The 15,797-nt window shown below is 41.0% G+C and overlaps 1 protein-coding gene across 1 annotated transcript in view; it reads left to right on the top strand.

Annotated features, from left to right (window-relative positions):
- Nucleotides 1-15,797, top strand: part of TENM1 (teneurin transmembrane protein 1) — a 292,675-nt gene that overhangs the window by 178,571 nt on the left and 98,307 nt on the right. Inside the window, 3 exon segments of the mRNA XM_042479300.1 lie at nt 218-412; nt 3,394-3,467; nt 3,469-3,595. Coding sequence (XP_042335234.1) covers nt 218-412; nt 3,394-3,467; nt 3,469-3,595 — 396 coding nt within the window.

The following is a 15,797-nucleotide window of genomic DNA, read 5'->3' as shown; positions in this document are numbered from 1 at the left end:
TCTCTAATACAGCCAGGTGTACCCTGAAAGCTCAAGATCTCAGCTAAGCAGGAGCAGGGCTTGATAGAACCTGGAAGGGAATTGCAGGAATAATGGGAGTCAAACAAATGAACCTGTCGACCTAATAATCAAACTAGGGTTCAAATGTAATATTATGGTTGGCACACTCCTCTAATGGCGGGCCAGACATATGTTGTCTTTTCTTGGCCTTTTGCAGATTCCTGCCCAGTCTTATGCAGCGGGAATGGGGAATATGAAAAGGGCCACTGTGTGTGTCGCAACGGATGGAAAGGACCCGAATGTGATGTTCCGGAAGAGCAATGCATTGACCCCACCTGCTTCGGCCATGGCACCTGCATCATGGGCATCTGCATTTGCGTCCCTGGATATAAAGGAGAGATATGCGAGGAAGGTTTGTACCACTCATTTCTCTTGTTGCATGTCTTTCTCTAAAGTGCTAGAAGTTCAACATACATTAAAAACCACAACTTTGTAATGCCAACTCTGGAAATGTCCCTATTTTTCATTAATTATACTTTACTCCATGAGCCTCTCATGCTATCAATTTATAACACTGTGAGTCCACTTTAGCCACCATGGCTGAGTCCCATGGAATCCTGGGGTTTGTAAATTTGATCAGGTGCTAGAGCTCCATAAGAGAGCTAGCGCAGTGTAGTGGTTTGAGCATTAGACTGTGATGCTGGGAGACCAGGGTTCGAATCCCTGCATGGAAACCCACTGGGTGAGCTTGGGCAAATCACAAAATCTCAGCCTCGGAGGAGAGCAATGGCAAATTCCCTCTGAAGAAACTTGCCAAGAAAACCTCATGATACCCATAAGTCAGAAAAGACTTGAAGGCGCGCAACGACAACAACAACAACAATAATAGCAGAGCTCCGGCTGAGAATTGCATGTACCTTTCCCTAAACTGCAAAACCCAGAATTGCATAGGCTGGAATGACGGCAGTTAAAGTGGAACCATGGTGCTATAAATTTGCGGTGTGACTAGTTTATAGTGGACCCAGGACTGGAACATACATAGTCCTCCAGAAGTTGTTGAGCTTTTTGTCCCATCAGCTCTCACCATTGGCCAGACTGGTTAGGACAGATGGAAGCAGATATTCAGCAGCTTCTGGAGAGTCACTTTCTCCAGCCCTGTTTTACAGCTTTCAAAGAAAGCAAGGAACGTATAAATCATTAGGGATGAACTGAGCAGTCTCTTTCCCAGCTATGTCACTTTCACATATGTTTGCTCAGAATTTTCCCATCCCATCCATATTAATGAGTATGTTATTTGCATTCGCATGACAATTTATGGAAAAGATTGTTCTTTGTGGGTTTTTCGGGCTCTGTGGCCATATTCTAGAAGAGTTTATTCCTGATGTTTTGCCAGCATCTGTGGCTGGCATCTTCAGACAAGATTCACATTGCAAGCCATGAAACCCTTGAATCAATTCATTGGTGCCACAGATGTATATATTGGTATCCCTATATCCCTCTAGTTATTAAAGCAATCATTATTTGAGATTTGACTGTTGGTAAAAATTGTCTTTTTAAAACTCAGTATGAATTCCCATAGTTTACTCTAAATGCACGTTTCTAACCATATTTATAGCACTATTACACAACTGTAAATCTATTTTATTTCAAATCCTGTGCTTTAAGTGCATGTTGACTGCTTTTTTTTGAGATTAGCACTTAATCACAATTTTCTGTATATAAGCCCACGAGGTGTGAATAAGGTAAGTTCATACCACAATTTTCAGAGACTGAATATCTCAAGTATAAGTATGTGTAACATCAAAATCTATTTCTCTGTTTAAGAGCGATTATAGTAGCAGTGCTGGCATAGATCAGTTGAACATTTCTTAACCTCAGAAGCCGGGAGAAGGATATTAGGAATAGCTAATAAATTCTGTTCATGTCTGAACCCAAAGGAAGCTCAATATGAACTGATCTATGGATGGCATGTGGCACCTCAGAGGCTGAGTGGAATCTGTAAAGTAAACTCAATGATTAAGAGTGCAGTAGCTATGCTTTGATACATGTATGATAGTCCCATCCTGAATCTAGTAAATGCTGAGATACAGGAGTGTAGCTACAGAGGGGGCAAAATGGGAGCACTGTCCCTTCAAATATGAATTCTACCTCCCAGCATGAAATTTCCTTTCCAAGCCCAATTTCTAGCGCAAAGTCAAAGGCTTTCATGGCCAGCGTCCATAGATTTTTGTGGGTTTTTCAGGCTATGTGGCCATGTTCTAGAAGAGTTTATTCCTGATGTTTCGCCAGCATCTGTGGCTGGCATCTTCAGAGGATGCTGGCATGGAAATATATATACCCCACTCTCTTCCATGCCAGCATTCTCTGAAGATGCCAGCCACATCTGGCGAAACATCAGGAATAAACTCTTCTAGAACATGGCCACAGAGCCCGAAAACCCCACAAAAATCCAATTTTTAGATTTGCAGAGAGTGAAACACCCATAGTACTCTTATTTGCTATTTTTACACTACTTTGGTCACTTTGCCTGCCCTTATATTGCAATAGGTTTGCAATATAAGGTGGTGCTCAGATGTCCATTGTGTAGCTGTACGGTGATGTCCAGAAAGTAGACTTGTTGTATAGATAGTTCTAAGCTGAGATTGTTTGATAACCAGCTGGAAGCTGTTGAAATTCTGGTGGAATGTCTTGAGTGAGTCCTCTCTATGAGTCCAAATCTTGACAATGTTATTGAGTATTTTATAGTCTTGGATTATGCTATGTATTGAACTGCATTTTGTAACCTGCCTCGATCTGTAGGGAGAGAATGCAAAGATATAGCCCTGTTAGTCTGTAGAATCAGTATGTAAAGAGATCTTGTAGCACCTTTGAGACTAAAGAAAGAAAGAAGTTGGCAGCCTGAGCTTTCGTAGACTTTAGACTACTTCCTTGACCAAATGCATCTGAGGAAGCCGACTTAAGTCTACGAAAGCTCATGCCTCCAACTTCTTTCTTTAGTTACTCTCAAAGATGCTACAGGATCTCTCTGCATACTTTATCTCTGGGTCCTTTTCCAAAGTTGTTTGGTTGCTGGTCCAAGGTTCTGCTACTATAGACTCTCACTGCCTGCTTTCTGCTACTCCTCCAAGCTGACATCATGTGTTGCTTATGTCCTGTTCTAGACAGGACAATGCTGTTGTTTGCTGCAGTGCCTGAGTTGACCCTTTACCAAATTAGACCAATCCTGTTAAGACAGACAACATGAGAAGCCAACCCCAAAGCATTATTTTTTTATTATTTTCATTGATGCAAGTAAAATGTGACTCGACTTGAGCATTACTTATTTACTTCCTCGCTTCACCACTTTTCTGCTTTGGATGTTTAATGCCGTTGTTTCCCTCTCTTGCTTTCCAGAGGACTGTTTAGATCCAATGTGCTCTGGCCACGGGGTCTGTGTTCAAGGGGAATGCCACTGCTCCATGGGATGGGGGGGGAGTCAACTGTGAAACCTCTCTTCCAATCTGCCAAGAACAGTGTTCCGGTCATGGCACCTTTCTTCTGGATACTGGTGTGTGCAACTGTGACCCAAAGTGGACAGGTTCAGACTGCTCAACCGGTAGGTTTCCTTTTCACTTATGATTCACAAATTGACTAGCTTCATTTATGCTTGTATTTTGTGCCTTTCCAACTTATGGTGACCCTAAGATGAACCTATCACAGGGTTTTCTGGGGCTGAGATTGTGTGACTCGCCCAGGGTCACCCAGTGGGTTTTACAGCATTACATTTTCTATGGTGCTAAGGCATAAACATTTGTATGGAGTTTATCACATGGGTGAAATCCCGTGCCAATTTAAACCCCCCTTTTGCACGGGATTCCCTCCGTGTGATAAACCCCTGTGTCACAATCACCTGCCAAAGTGGGCTGCAGTCATTAAAATCATCTGTCGTCATAAACAGGTTAGTCTTCCAGGTGCCACAAGACTCTGCTTTTGCTTTGTACTAAAACATCAATTGGTTCTCTTAACAGAATGGATGTTATAGATGCACAGAGCAAAGACAGATGGATTTGCCTCCTATTTATTGTCAGGGCAACCAGACAAATCAGGCTGTGCTCCTCATTAACTGGTTCATCAAGCCCTCAGGCAGTTCTTGTGGGGTCTTTGCTGGGTAAGAAATGAGAATCACTCAGGAATTCAGCCGGCAAAATAATTCAGGGTGTGCTAAATTCTGCTTGAATTGCAGACTGGACGTCAATTACTTTTGGTCAGATCATTGCTTTGCACTGGTCACTGACCCACCCGACTTCCAAGGGTCAGAGGCTCTTTAACTGGGCCTGTAGAATGGTTGCAATATTTGGGCAGGTTCCTGCAGGAGGAATACCAGGGGATATTTTACTGCACACTTCAGTGGGTTGTGGGTTGTTCCTCTTGCATTCTGTAAGACATCTAGTGTACTTTAATGCAGGCGTGGACAACTCTGGAAGGCTGGCAGGGGAGCATTAGCCCCCAAAGAGACCTTGAAAGGCTGTACCTTCCACCACACACATGTACACATATACACACATATACACAGACATACTGCACAAAATACCCCCATTGTCCCACAGTACCCTATAAGGAGTGTAGGGAATGTCTTTCCATGCTTTAAAGTCCCTTGGACCATTTTAGCCCAAGGTGGGCCTCTATTTAACAACAAGAAGTACTGTATATACTTATGTATAAGTCTAGAAATTTAGGTTAAAAATTGACCCCAAAAACTTGAGTCAATGTATCCATGGGTCAATGTAAGTACTGTGCTTTAAATCACACACACACACAACCATTCCCTGGTAAAAGGCAAGAATTTAATCTTCCCTGGAAGCACAGGCTCCCTTCTACTCTCTCATCCATCCATCCAGCCTTTAGTACAAACACAAATAGTTATCCCTGCAGGGAATTTTGTAGGTTCTTTGGTATTGTTTTCCTTTGCTTCGTCCTTTACATCCTTCATTACATGCCCCTACATTTTACACTCAGTTTATCCATGGTTCATATCAAAATCCATCATTTTGACCCCAAAACCTGCCCTCGGCTTATACATGAGGTCGCCTTAATAGTCAAGTATATACGGTCGAGTATATACGACTTAAGTATCGACTTAATAGTCGAGTATATACGGTAAATAGAAGTTGCTTTCCATTCATTTCTTTTTTCAAGCAAAGGCATTTCTGGGTCTAAAGTGGCATAGGCAAAAATGTTCCCTAGAAGACAACTGGGGGCAAAAAGATAGACCCTTCCAAGGCGTTCCCTGGCGGCCACAACATTACTTTGTCCAGTTGTGTGTTAATGGTTAAACTGTTGGACTAAGTTTGGGGACATCTAAGGTTCAGCTGTGAAGATCACTGGGTGACCATGGGCAGTCATTATCTCTCATCCTAACCAACAGATTTGTTGTGAGGTTAAAAATGGAGAAGTCAAGAGGCATGTGTATTTCCTTGGACCCATTAGAGGAGTGGCAAAATACAACATTAACAGATAAATAATGGTTTGTATATCATACCAATCTATAGCGTAATGCAGTGATAAGAAGCCCACAAAGCCTCACAGTGTCCCTCCTCTTAGCATATCCATAAAGAGAAGACAGAAGACATGTGTAACCCCAAGATCTGTTGTTGTTATTGTCACTGCTGTTGAAATAATGGCTTGGCGTGCCATCCAGACACCGGCCAAGAGTGCTCCATATTGCACTGTTTGGCAGCCTAAGAAATATTTCCTGTACTTTAAATGAAAAGTAATTTTGCCATTGTTTGCTTTTAATTAGAAAAAAGGCTCTTCCCCATTTTTTTTAATTCCTTAAAGAAAAGGAGGAAAGTTAAAAAGTAATGTGAATTATTTCAACTCAATCAACCTCTTGAAAGTCCCCGGAGCCTGTTTATTTGCTGATTTGAGTGCTGCTTTTGCCGGCACATTTTTATTTCTTTGCCTCTAATCAATTTGTCTGCATGTTTTGTTGATTTATAGAGTGTTTTCTTTGGGGGGGGGGAGACAACACTCAGTTCCACTTCTTCTACAAAGTTGGAATGAAGTTCTGAGAGCCCTCTTACTATTCCTCCGCCAAAGGCAACGTTAAGTGAAGCATTCAGAGTGAGCTTCCTAAAATCAAGAAAGGTCCTTGCTAAGGCCGTATCTCAACTGTCTCTTGGAAAAATGACATTACTGAAGTCAAGCATATTTGTGATGGTTTTTTGGCCATTCTCCTTACCACCTTTTCCTTTATCAACTCTCATAAAAAAAAAAAAACACCAGCCTTTCCTCTTTAACTATATGGAAAAATACCAGGTAAAGAGGAGTTCCATTTGGGAAGAAAAACAAGATATAGCTCAAATAAATTAATGAGCTTCAATCTCGCATCGAAATCCTCTCTTCACCCAGCCAGGTTGCTTTTTTGTTACATGTGGCCCATAAATGGGACCTGGAGAGTCATGCATATGTATATGTCAATACACAGATAGGGTATGACTATGGAGAGGATATAAATGCCACCAGACTAAGGGCCCAAACAGACAGGCCAACATAAAGCTGCTCCGAGTCACTTTGGAGGTATGCTGTTTAACCAGAAGCTGCACCAAAGCCAAGCTCCAGTCCTTGTGCCAAAACGAAATGTCAATCTTGCACATGGTTTTGTTGTGTAAAACCTCTGAACATGACTTTTGTTGTGAAAGAAAAGAGCAATATGGTGTCGGGGGGGGGGGACACATGTATGCCTGGCTACAGAGTTTTTTTGTGCAAAACTCCACAATGTTGCATTCTAGGACATGTCCCCTGTTTTTTTAAGCATAGCTTGATCTCAATTGGCTTTGCTTTTATATTTGCAAATAAAGCAAGTGCTGTAGTGCCAAAAGACGTGTAAGTTTATCATTTGGACTGACCCAAAGGAAACTAATCCCTGTAATGTTACTCTCTCTGCGTAGAAGTGGTATCTCTCAGAAGGTTGAACTATTTCACTTTCGTTTTACTTGTCGCATATTGCAGAAGGAGAAACCTATTAATGGGAAACATACCTAAGATGGCTCATTGTTGACTTAGGTAATTAGAATAAAGAATCCAAAGTGAATTTTTAATACTCTTTAAATTAATAGAAGAAGAAATCGTCAAGTTCTTTTTCTTCCTCTGGAAAAAAAAATGAAAGAAACTTAATCAAGAACTCCTCTAAATCCATATCTATCTTATTGATATAAAATTAATCAGCTTCTGGAACTGAGGATGCTTGTGAAATAATGGCAGAACAGCACCAGTTAAACACATAATGAAGGTACTTTATGTTTGAACCTAAACTAACATTGAGAAGTTTCCCCGAAGGTACAGTTGTGTTGTTGTGTGCCTTTGTATCTTTTCTAACTTATGAGGACCCGTAGGCAAAGCTATCACAGAGTTTTCTTGGCAAGATGGGTTCCGGGGTTATTTGCCTTTGCCTTCCTTTGAGGCTGAGAGAGTGTGACTTGCCCAAGGCCACTCAAGAGGTTTCCTTGGTTGAGCAGAGATCCAAATCCTGTTCTCCATAGTCCAGTGCTCTAACTCCTACATCATGCTGTCTCTCTAAGAGTTAAGTACAAATATAACAACACCAAAAAATAAACATGCATATGGCATTGGTTCTTTCCAAACCTGGGGAAGGAAGTCACCTGAATCCCTCTATGGATATCTACAGATGCAAATATTTGTGTAAATAACAGCTGAACCATTAAATATTTAGCAACTTAAACATTATTTTACATCAGCAAAGCAGGGAAGAGGGAGGAACATAAGAGCTGAGCATCAAGACTTTTAAAAAAGATCTCTTTGTCAGGCAAAGAGGCAAAAAGACAGCATGGCGTAGTGGTTTGAGTGGAGACCTGGGTTCAAATCCCTGCATGGCCATGGAAACCCACTGGGTGGCCTTGGACAAGTTACAATCTCTCAACCTCAAAGTTGTTTCAAGACAATTTCAATGCCTGCCTATATATTTCATATTCCCTTGTATGATGATACATGAATCAAAGGATGGGATGGTTGCTTGTGCCGGAACACATTTCCATCATTTAATTATAGCCTGTTACATTAATATATTTTCTATGCAAATAAATAGAGAGCACCAGTGAAGAAAATATTACAACTTGTGATTCCTAAAAACAAAATGATGCATGGCACAAAATTACATAGCTGTCAGCACCCTTTATATTGGTTTCCTTTTTTGTTTTCATTGTACTACTGCCATCTGTGCAGCAACAACAAAGATCAACAAAGAAGGGGAAATACTTTGATAACAGATTTCGTTTCAACATTTTTAAATAATGTAGATGAAATTGCTATTTTGCCCATGCAGGTATTATTTTACATTTGTTGCTGACAGGAGAGGGGAAAAAAGCCTTGGCCAGATCTCCAAACCTCTCCAAACATCTTAAATCAAAAGAGGCATCATTATTTTAGAATGAACTTAGTAGTAAAACAGGTGGATTAAATGGGGAATAGATAAGCCTCCAATAATTAATTGGGAATTAGGTAGTGAAATGCGTCTTTTCATATTTCCTTATTGTATCTAAGGCATCAAGCTCTGGTTGCAAGATTAATCAACACACACATACACAATGCTATCTATCTATTGAAAGCATACTTGTCTATTTCGCAGCATTCAATAAGATGTATTTCTGGATAGCCCTGGTTAAAACCGTATTGCTAATACCTTCCACTCAATTGATTATATCTGAATAAATCTGCATGTGACCAAAACTTCAGTGACATCTGTTTTCAATAACTAGAATTTTTAAAGCAAAAGCTATTACTACTAGGAAGAAAGGTCATCTTTAATCCAAGCGTGTTCGATATTAAGTTGCACACGCAAACCCAAGTGGTCTAAAAAATAAATAGGTTTGCCTTTTGCTCCCTACTTCCCCGATTCAAGTTCCCCCCATTGATTAATCAGTTTGAAACTTTAATGGATGAATCTATCATTTGGCCAGTTAAAGCTTTGCTGCCATGCTAATAACCCAGGCAGAATTCTTATATAGTAACCCATTAGACTTCCCAGAGGCAAAAGTGGTTTTAGTTCCAGGATTAGTGACCAGCCCAAATCGGTAAGGATGCTGGCAAGCAGATAGGTTTTTTGCATTGAGAGGCTACATTTTCCTTTAATATCCCCCCACACACACACACACACACACCACACACACACATTTTCTGCTAACCTTTTAAATTGCTGCAGTGGTCCTAATTCTGAATTAGCTCTCTTTGCAGGAAACATAGCTTTGGAAAGGTTATGGGTAGGCAGGCCATAGTCTTGTGGGTTTAGAAAGCATGATGTTTCCCACTCGCTTCATTCTTTCTTTCCAGTCACTCTTCAAGGCATTAAAATTGAGGCAATGAGTTTGGACAACCTTCCCTCTTCCAGTATTGAGAGCCCTAGCTTCTAGTTTCAGGAACTGTCATGCACAGCTCTTTGAGACCCAGCATTAAATAACCCCTTCGTGGGAAGAACACATTTTGCTATTATGGCCGTCAAGTCAACTTCCACTTTAGGGAGCATTATCATATTTTCCAGTGAGTTGTGTTTTTCGTGATGTACCCAAAGTCTCATGATATGCCCATGGCATCCTCAGGGTGGTCATTTTGAGACTCCTTTATTCGTATTTTTGGCATTCCATGGTATCCATCAAACTCTCCTTTAGCAGCAACACATTTCAAATGGGGCCTCATTCCCACTTACAAATAAATCAGTGTGTGATCCAAATCGATGGATCGATTTGACATCGGAGCATGGTTCCCACTACATTTGCTCTGATTTTCGCATTTTCTTGATGCAAAATGAAATAAAATAACCCACTTGTGGTTTGCATTGATGAATGAATCGATTCAAAATGGACCCGCTCCAGCCAGCCAAAGAGCAAATTTAAATCGATTCCGATCCATATCAGGTTCACACTTGCGCAGAATCGATTTATCCAAAAACAGGAAAAATCAGCGTCAAAAAGGTGCGGGTTAAATGGGTCTAGTGCAATCTCCCCCCCGCCCCTTTGATTCACTTTAGTGAATCGATTCAAGTGGGAACCAGGGTCATTTGAACCAGTTCAAACTGATTTGCAATCTAGTTTAAAAGGTAGTAGGAATCAGGTTTGAGTTGATTTTCTCCTCTCGGCTCAGATTGAGTCACACTTTGTACAAAATGCATGAAAGTATGGCATAGTGGTTTGCGTGTTGGGCTACAACTCTGGAGAACAAGTTGCGATTCCCAGCTCAGCCGTGAAACCCTTGGCCAAGTCACATCCTCTCAGCCTAAGGGAAAGTCAATGGCAAACCTCCTGTGGACAAATCTTGCCGAGAAAATCCTATGATAGGGTTGTCATAGGTTGGAAATGACTTGAAAGCACACAGCAACAGCAGTGTAGACCACAAGTGGGCAACTTGTTGGCAGTGCTGGCGAGGACTGATGGAGTTGTGGTCCAACAACATCTGCAGGGCAACACACTTGCCACTCCTGAAGTAGGCTCTTCTATTGATTCAGCACATGGATCATGTTCACATGAGTCTTTACTATCGGCGTTTCTGTACACTGAGCCTTAACTCTGTGAAGTTCAAGGGTTGGCCCAGTGATTGTGATCTCTATCACCCCATATTTGTTCATTTTATATGAATAGATGGAGAAGAATCTGATACTGATAATGATGATTTGATGGTGACAACGAGTATCCGCTAAAGGCTCAACTAAATCCAAGGGATCTAAACTCTCTTTCCTTCTCTTTTCTTTTTAATTCATAAAATCGCCTATTCTTAGAACGATGAGTCACTAGTGAATTTTGGCTTTCCAAAAATACTTGAAGTAGATTGAATAATACCCCCAGCTTTGCCTGGAGGAGAGGTGCTAGATTATTGGATAAAAGACAGAAAAGGTCCCTTTGCAAATGATTTTCTAGAATCCCAATTTGGCTCGAGTTCAGTTTCTGCCCCCATATTTTCCTCGTGTCATTCCGGAAATAATGTGAGACAAAATTACCGCCTTTACTTTGAATACAGCGCAGTGGAAACCATATGTTACGGCTAACTTGATGTTTAATTAATTCGAAAAGAAATCCCTAATTACCTTATAAGATTTATTTGTGAATGAGATATTAATACCATATCATCTGTATAATTTACAGTCTGTGACAGCAACCGGGAGATGCCTGTAATTCTATTGTGACATTATTTGCATACAAATGGAAGAATAAAAGGTGCCGATAAAACACTTTGGTGGAATGTCCCCTTTGTTTGCAGCTATGGAATTGTGCCTATATTCCTGATGATCAAAACATGTCTGCACTTCTATAACCATATATAATACAGTATTTTATATTATATACTGTTTACCTTTATAACAGTATATGATATTTTGATAAGTAATATTTAATTTAGGTACTAAGCTCAGCCATAATTAATTTGAAAGGCAGCTTACCTTGCAATGTTTCCTAATGAATTGTTGATGCCTATTACACATTTAGAGCAAAGTCTTATAAAACTCTGCTTAAAAGTAAATCCTATTTTGCTAACTAAACGGCTTGCTACCAGGTAAGTGGGGATAAGACTGTTGCCTTAAAAAAAATAATGTGATCCACAATAAAAGACTTATCTTATTTTACATCTTCCTTTTCCAAAACTAACCTCAAGTCCACATTCTCCGTGTCTGATAACCCAGTCTTATGATTTCTTTAATAAACGTTTAAACTATAATTAAATGCCATGTGCAAGAAATTAGCTGAGTTCTAACCACTTGAATCTTTTCATCTCCTTTATAAAAAAAAAGTATTGCAACATAACACTCCTTTTGCACATATAACTGAACTATATTGGTACCTTGTTGTTTGGTGAAGTGTGGACGTGTATAACAAAAAGGAGTGTTATAATTACCCCTGAAACCAACAACTGTCATTTACAGCTTATGGTAACCCCAGTGAGAACCTATCATGAGGTTTTCTTGGCAGGATTTGTTCAAAGGAGCATTGCCTTTGCCTTCCTCTAAGGCTGAGAGAATGCGACTTGCCCAAGATGTGTTGCCATGGCAGAGCAGGGATTTGAACCTTGGTCTCCAGAGTCGTTGACTAATGCTCAAACCACTACACACCTCACAATTCAGGGTGGCTTGCTGTCAGGGACAACAGAGGTTCATGGGTGTAGTGTGATACTCTCCCCTCTGGTCTTAGTTGTCCTGCTCAAGCCTTTTCTTCTGCCCCAACTCATTAGAACCAGTTGCTATATTGTCCTTCTGTACAGCTTTCTCAGTTCTCAATGGTGATTTTGTTATAGGAACAAAACAAACAGTGTAAGTTGATGTAGGCATTGGGCGGGGGAATATAGACTGGCAGAAAGGGGTGGCGAGATGGAGACCGTGCTAAACAAACGGTGCGGCCTCCAAGAGGCCTAAAAAGAACCCGCTCCCTGGTTCTTTTTAGGGCGCACATGGGGCGCCATTGGCACACTTGCACGCAATGAAGACATCCTCACGGCACAGTGTTGTTTAGGCACTGTGCCGCACAGATGTCGTTGTGGCATGCCCATATGTATGGGCGCATCTGTATGCGCTCAGCCCCCACGTACCCCTAGTTCGGGCCAAGGTCAGTGCTAAGCGCCAGTCTGTACCACCCCATAGATATCTTTAAGGGGTTTAGGATAGTTGCATCCATCTTCAGACTCCATTTCATTGCCGTTGGTTATAAAGGCTGCCGAAGTCCTCTACAGGACAATTGTGTGTATACCACACATAGATCCTCTTTGATTCAGTGGGCATACAAAATATGTATGTATAGCATTGTTCTTCCAGGCAAATATGTGTATGTGTACATTAGAATGTGTGTGCGCCTTCAAATTGTCCATTGACCTATGGCAATCTCATGCATTTCATAGGGTTTTCTTAGCCAAGGAATATGCAGAGGTGGTTTGCTATTGCCTGCCTCTGAAAGAAATTCTGCAGTTCCTGGGGGTCGAATTCTGAAAGGTACCCCCAAACAAACCTGAACAGCCTTCCACCGAATGACCCATAATTGGATTCAAAACCTCCAAACTGTCAGGATCTAGCACTTTTCTTTTCTTTTCTTTTTGGATTTATCGCTGTTTCACAGTAATCCATCTTCTTCAGTGGAAATTATTTTGTTGCAACATTTCATAAAAAGGACAGCCGGGGTAATTTCCCTCTTTTACGAAGTTCACAGAGATAAACTCTCTAAATTTATGAGATCCATAAGTCTTGTCGATGACGGGTGGCATTTAGTATTGCTTTTTCAGATTTCTGGAGCTGTGGATCTGTATCTGCTCTGTATTGAGTAAGATTATGCAGTCGTATTGTAAGAGTACATAAAGACTAGCACCCCAGGCCACCTTAAGAGACAACGGCGGAACTGGTTGAAAGGAGGTCCATTCAGTTTCCAAACTGGACTCAAGGAGGATTAGACTTCCACCAAACAAGGCTGCAACAAGAACTTGTAACAGGGGGTCCTTTTTTCTGATTGATAAAGCCTAGCTCACTGTCAAGAAGAATATGGAAATGTCATCCTTCTTGCCTTCCCATTGGAAACTGAATAGACCTCATAGTTTGTTGTGGGTTTTTTGGGATATGTGGCCATGTTCTAGAAGAGTTTATTCCTGACGTTTCACCAGCATCTGTGGCTGGCATCTTCATCTGAATAGACCTCCTTTGCCAGATCCAACTGCTGGCTATTAAGGGGCATCCAGGGGACGTTGCTTAGATCAGTGATGGCCTATGGCACGCATGCCAGAGGTAGCACTCAGAGCCCTCTCTGTGAGCACATGTGCCATCTTCCCAGCACAGAGTTTGTTACTAGAAAGCCAGAGGGACATGGCACTTTGTAATAAATAAGTGGGTTTTGGTTTGCAGTTTGAGCACTCGGCCTCAAAAAGGTTCACCATTACTGACTTAGATAAACATATGTAACTAAATAGCTGATATGGAATACTGATCATAGTTGTTAAGCTCTATGTTAAATATTGATCAATTCATCAGAAAAAGCAAACAGGGTTCAAGGTAAAACTTCAAATAATAGGATTCGTCTTGTCCCATCCAATTCCAAAGCATGTTATTACAAATAAGAACCATTCATTTGGTGATTTTGGTTGACTTGTCGTCCACCTTGGATTCAATGGGCCGAAAACATCTCTGATTGAGACTGGCACGGATCAATACAGACAGAATATTTTCCTCGGTGTTTCGCCAGCCCAAGAAGTCTCTGGTCTTTATTGACTTCTGCCAGCTTCAAGCGCCGCTGTTCTTGGTCCATTGATTGAAAAGCTGATGACATCTTCTTGAGATTTCGCCCGCTCCCAAGAGAGGTGAGTCTGGGGTGGATTTTGTCAATACTCCCTGTTCATTTTCTACATCAGTGTTTTACCACAGACATTTTGAAAAGTGAACAATTCCCCCCCCCACCATCATTAAGTCACAACGCATCTTGTTACTATATTCAGGCGTCTCATTATCACATGATAATTATAGGACCTGGGAGAGTATTGAAAACCTGAATGTTTGTTAATAAGCCAATCTGAAACTGAAATTGCTGTCTATAGAAAGAATAGTACTAATGGTGGATTGACAAGTACATCATTGACCTGGTTAAGACGCACAAGTATTTTGATATTTGCTAATAATTTAGCTTTCTCTTGCAATCTGAGGTGTTGAGAGGTTAATGAGAAAGATAATTTTTGCAGTCCAGATAATTTAAAGCTTTGCAGAAATGTGTACGAACCATTGATAGCATTTCTTTTTTTTAATGAAATCTTCAAAGTTGAGATATATGAGCATATGACAAAGTTTCCAGTGGTTCTAATATGGCAGTCCTCTTAAGAAAGTTATCTGGAGTTCAGTTAGTTCAGGTTCCCAAAACTGCTGCTCTGTTACTCAAAAGGGGGGATATTCCAGTTGACTTTAATTTACCAGTGTTTGTTTTAAATCCTTGACCAAAGACCTGATCAAGGAGAGAATAACCTACATTATGTTTAGGGGAAGCTTAAATATGCTTGTTCATGATTTAAAAGAATTGAGAATTGGATCTTAGAGGCTGGAATCTCTCTTGAGCCTTTAGGAACCTTCCATTTATCAGCTGCAAAATCTCAAGTTAAAAATAGGTTTCAAACACCATGTCAAGGGACTTTTAGGTGGCATCAGGATCATCGGGTTTTGTTTCTACTGGCATACATTTAAAAAGAGGCAGGTGCCTGAGATCCTAATGACTGTGTTCACAAAGATGCTGGGGAAATGTGTTATCTATCCTGGGATTCCTTAGAGCCAGGGTGAACTGGGTCTGTCTGCATCTCTCCTAATATGGATTTTGCAGCCTCTGGTACCCATCGAGACTATTCTGGACCTGTCTTTTTCTGTCCAAAAAGATGTCTGTGTGAATTGTGGCTTCCAGAGCCTACCTCCTAGGACTAACTGCAAGGTCTTCCAGCACCATTTAAGATTTAAAACATGCACCTTTCAAAGCCCTGAAGTAGACTTCCATGAGCTTCAGGTTTGGGGCTGGTTTGGAGTTCATTTGTGGGTTTTACTTCCTTTTTTGATAAGCCATGCAGGCCAGGGGAAGAAAATTTCCACCAGACCCACAGATGTTGTCCATCCCAATAAAAGGAGACACTACTCTGCTTCTAAACTTAGCACTCATTGGGTCAGTAGGCAAACCAATCTAAACTGATGTTGGGTTCTTCCAGCTTTGCTATGGGAATTAACCCACAACTTTAATTCATGGGGTTGCCATAAGCCAACAGGCCACTTGTAGGCACACACACACACACACACACACACACACACACACACACACACACACACA

This window comes from Sceloporus undulatus, chromosome 7, assembly GCF_019175285.1.
Source record: "Sceloporus undulatus isolate JIND9_A2432 ecotype Alabama chromosome 7, SceUnd_v1.1, whole genome shotgun sequence".
Classification (NCBI taxonomy): domain Eukaryota; kingdom Metazoa; phylum Chordata; class Lepidosauria; order Squamata; family Phrynosomatidae; genus Sceloporus; species Sceloporus undulatus.
The sequence above is the reverse complement of the archived record's forward strand: the minus strand, read 5'-3'. Positions and strand labels throughout refer to the sequence as shown.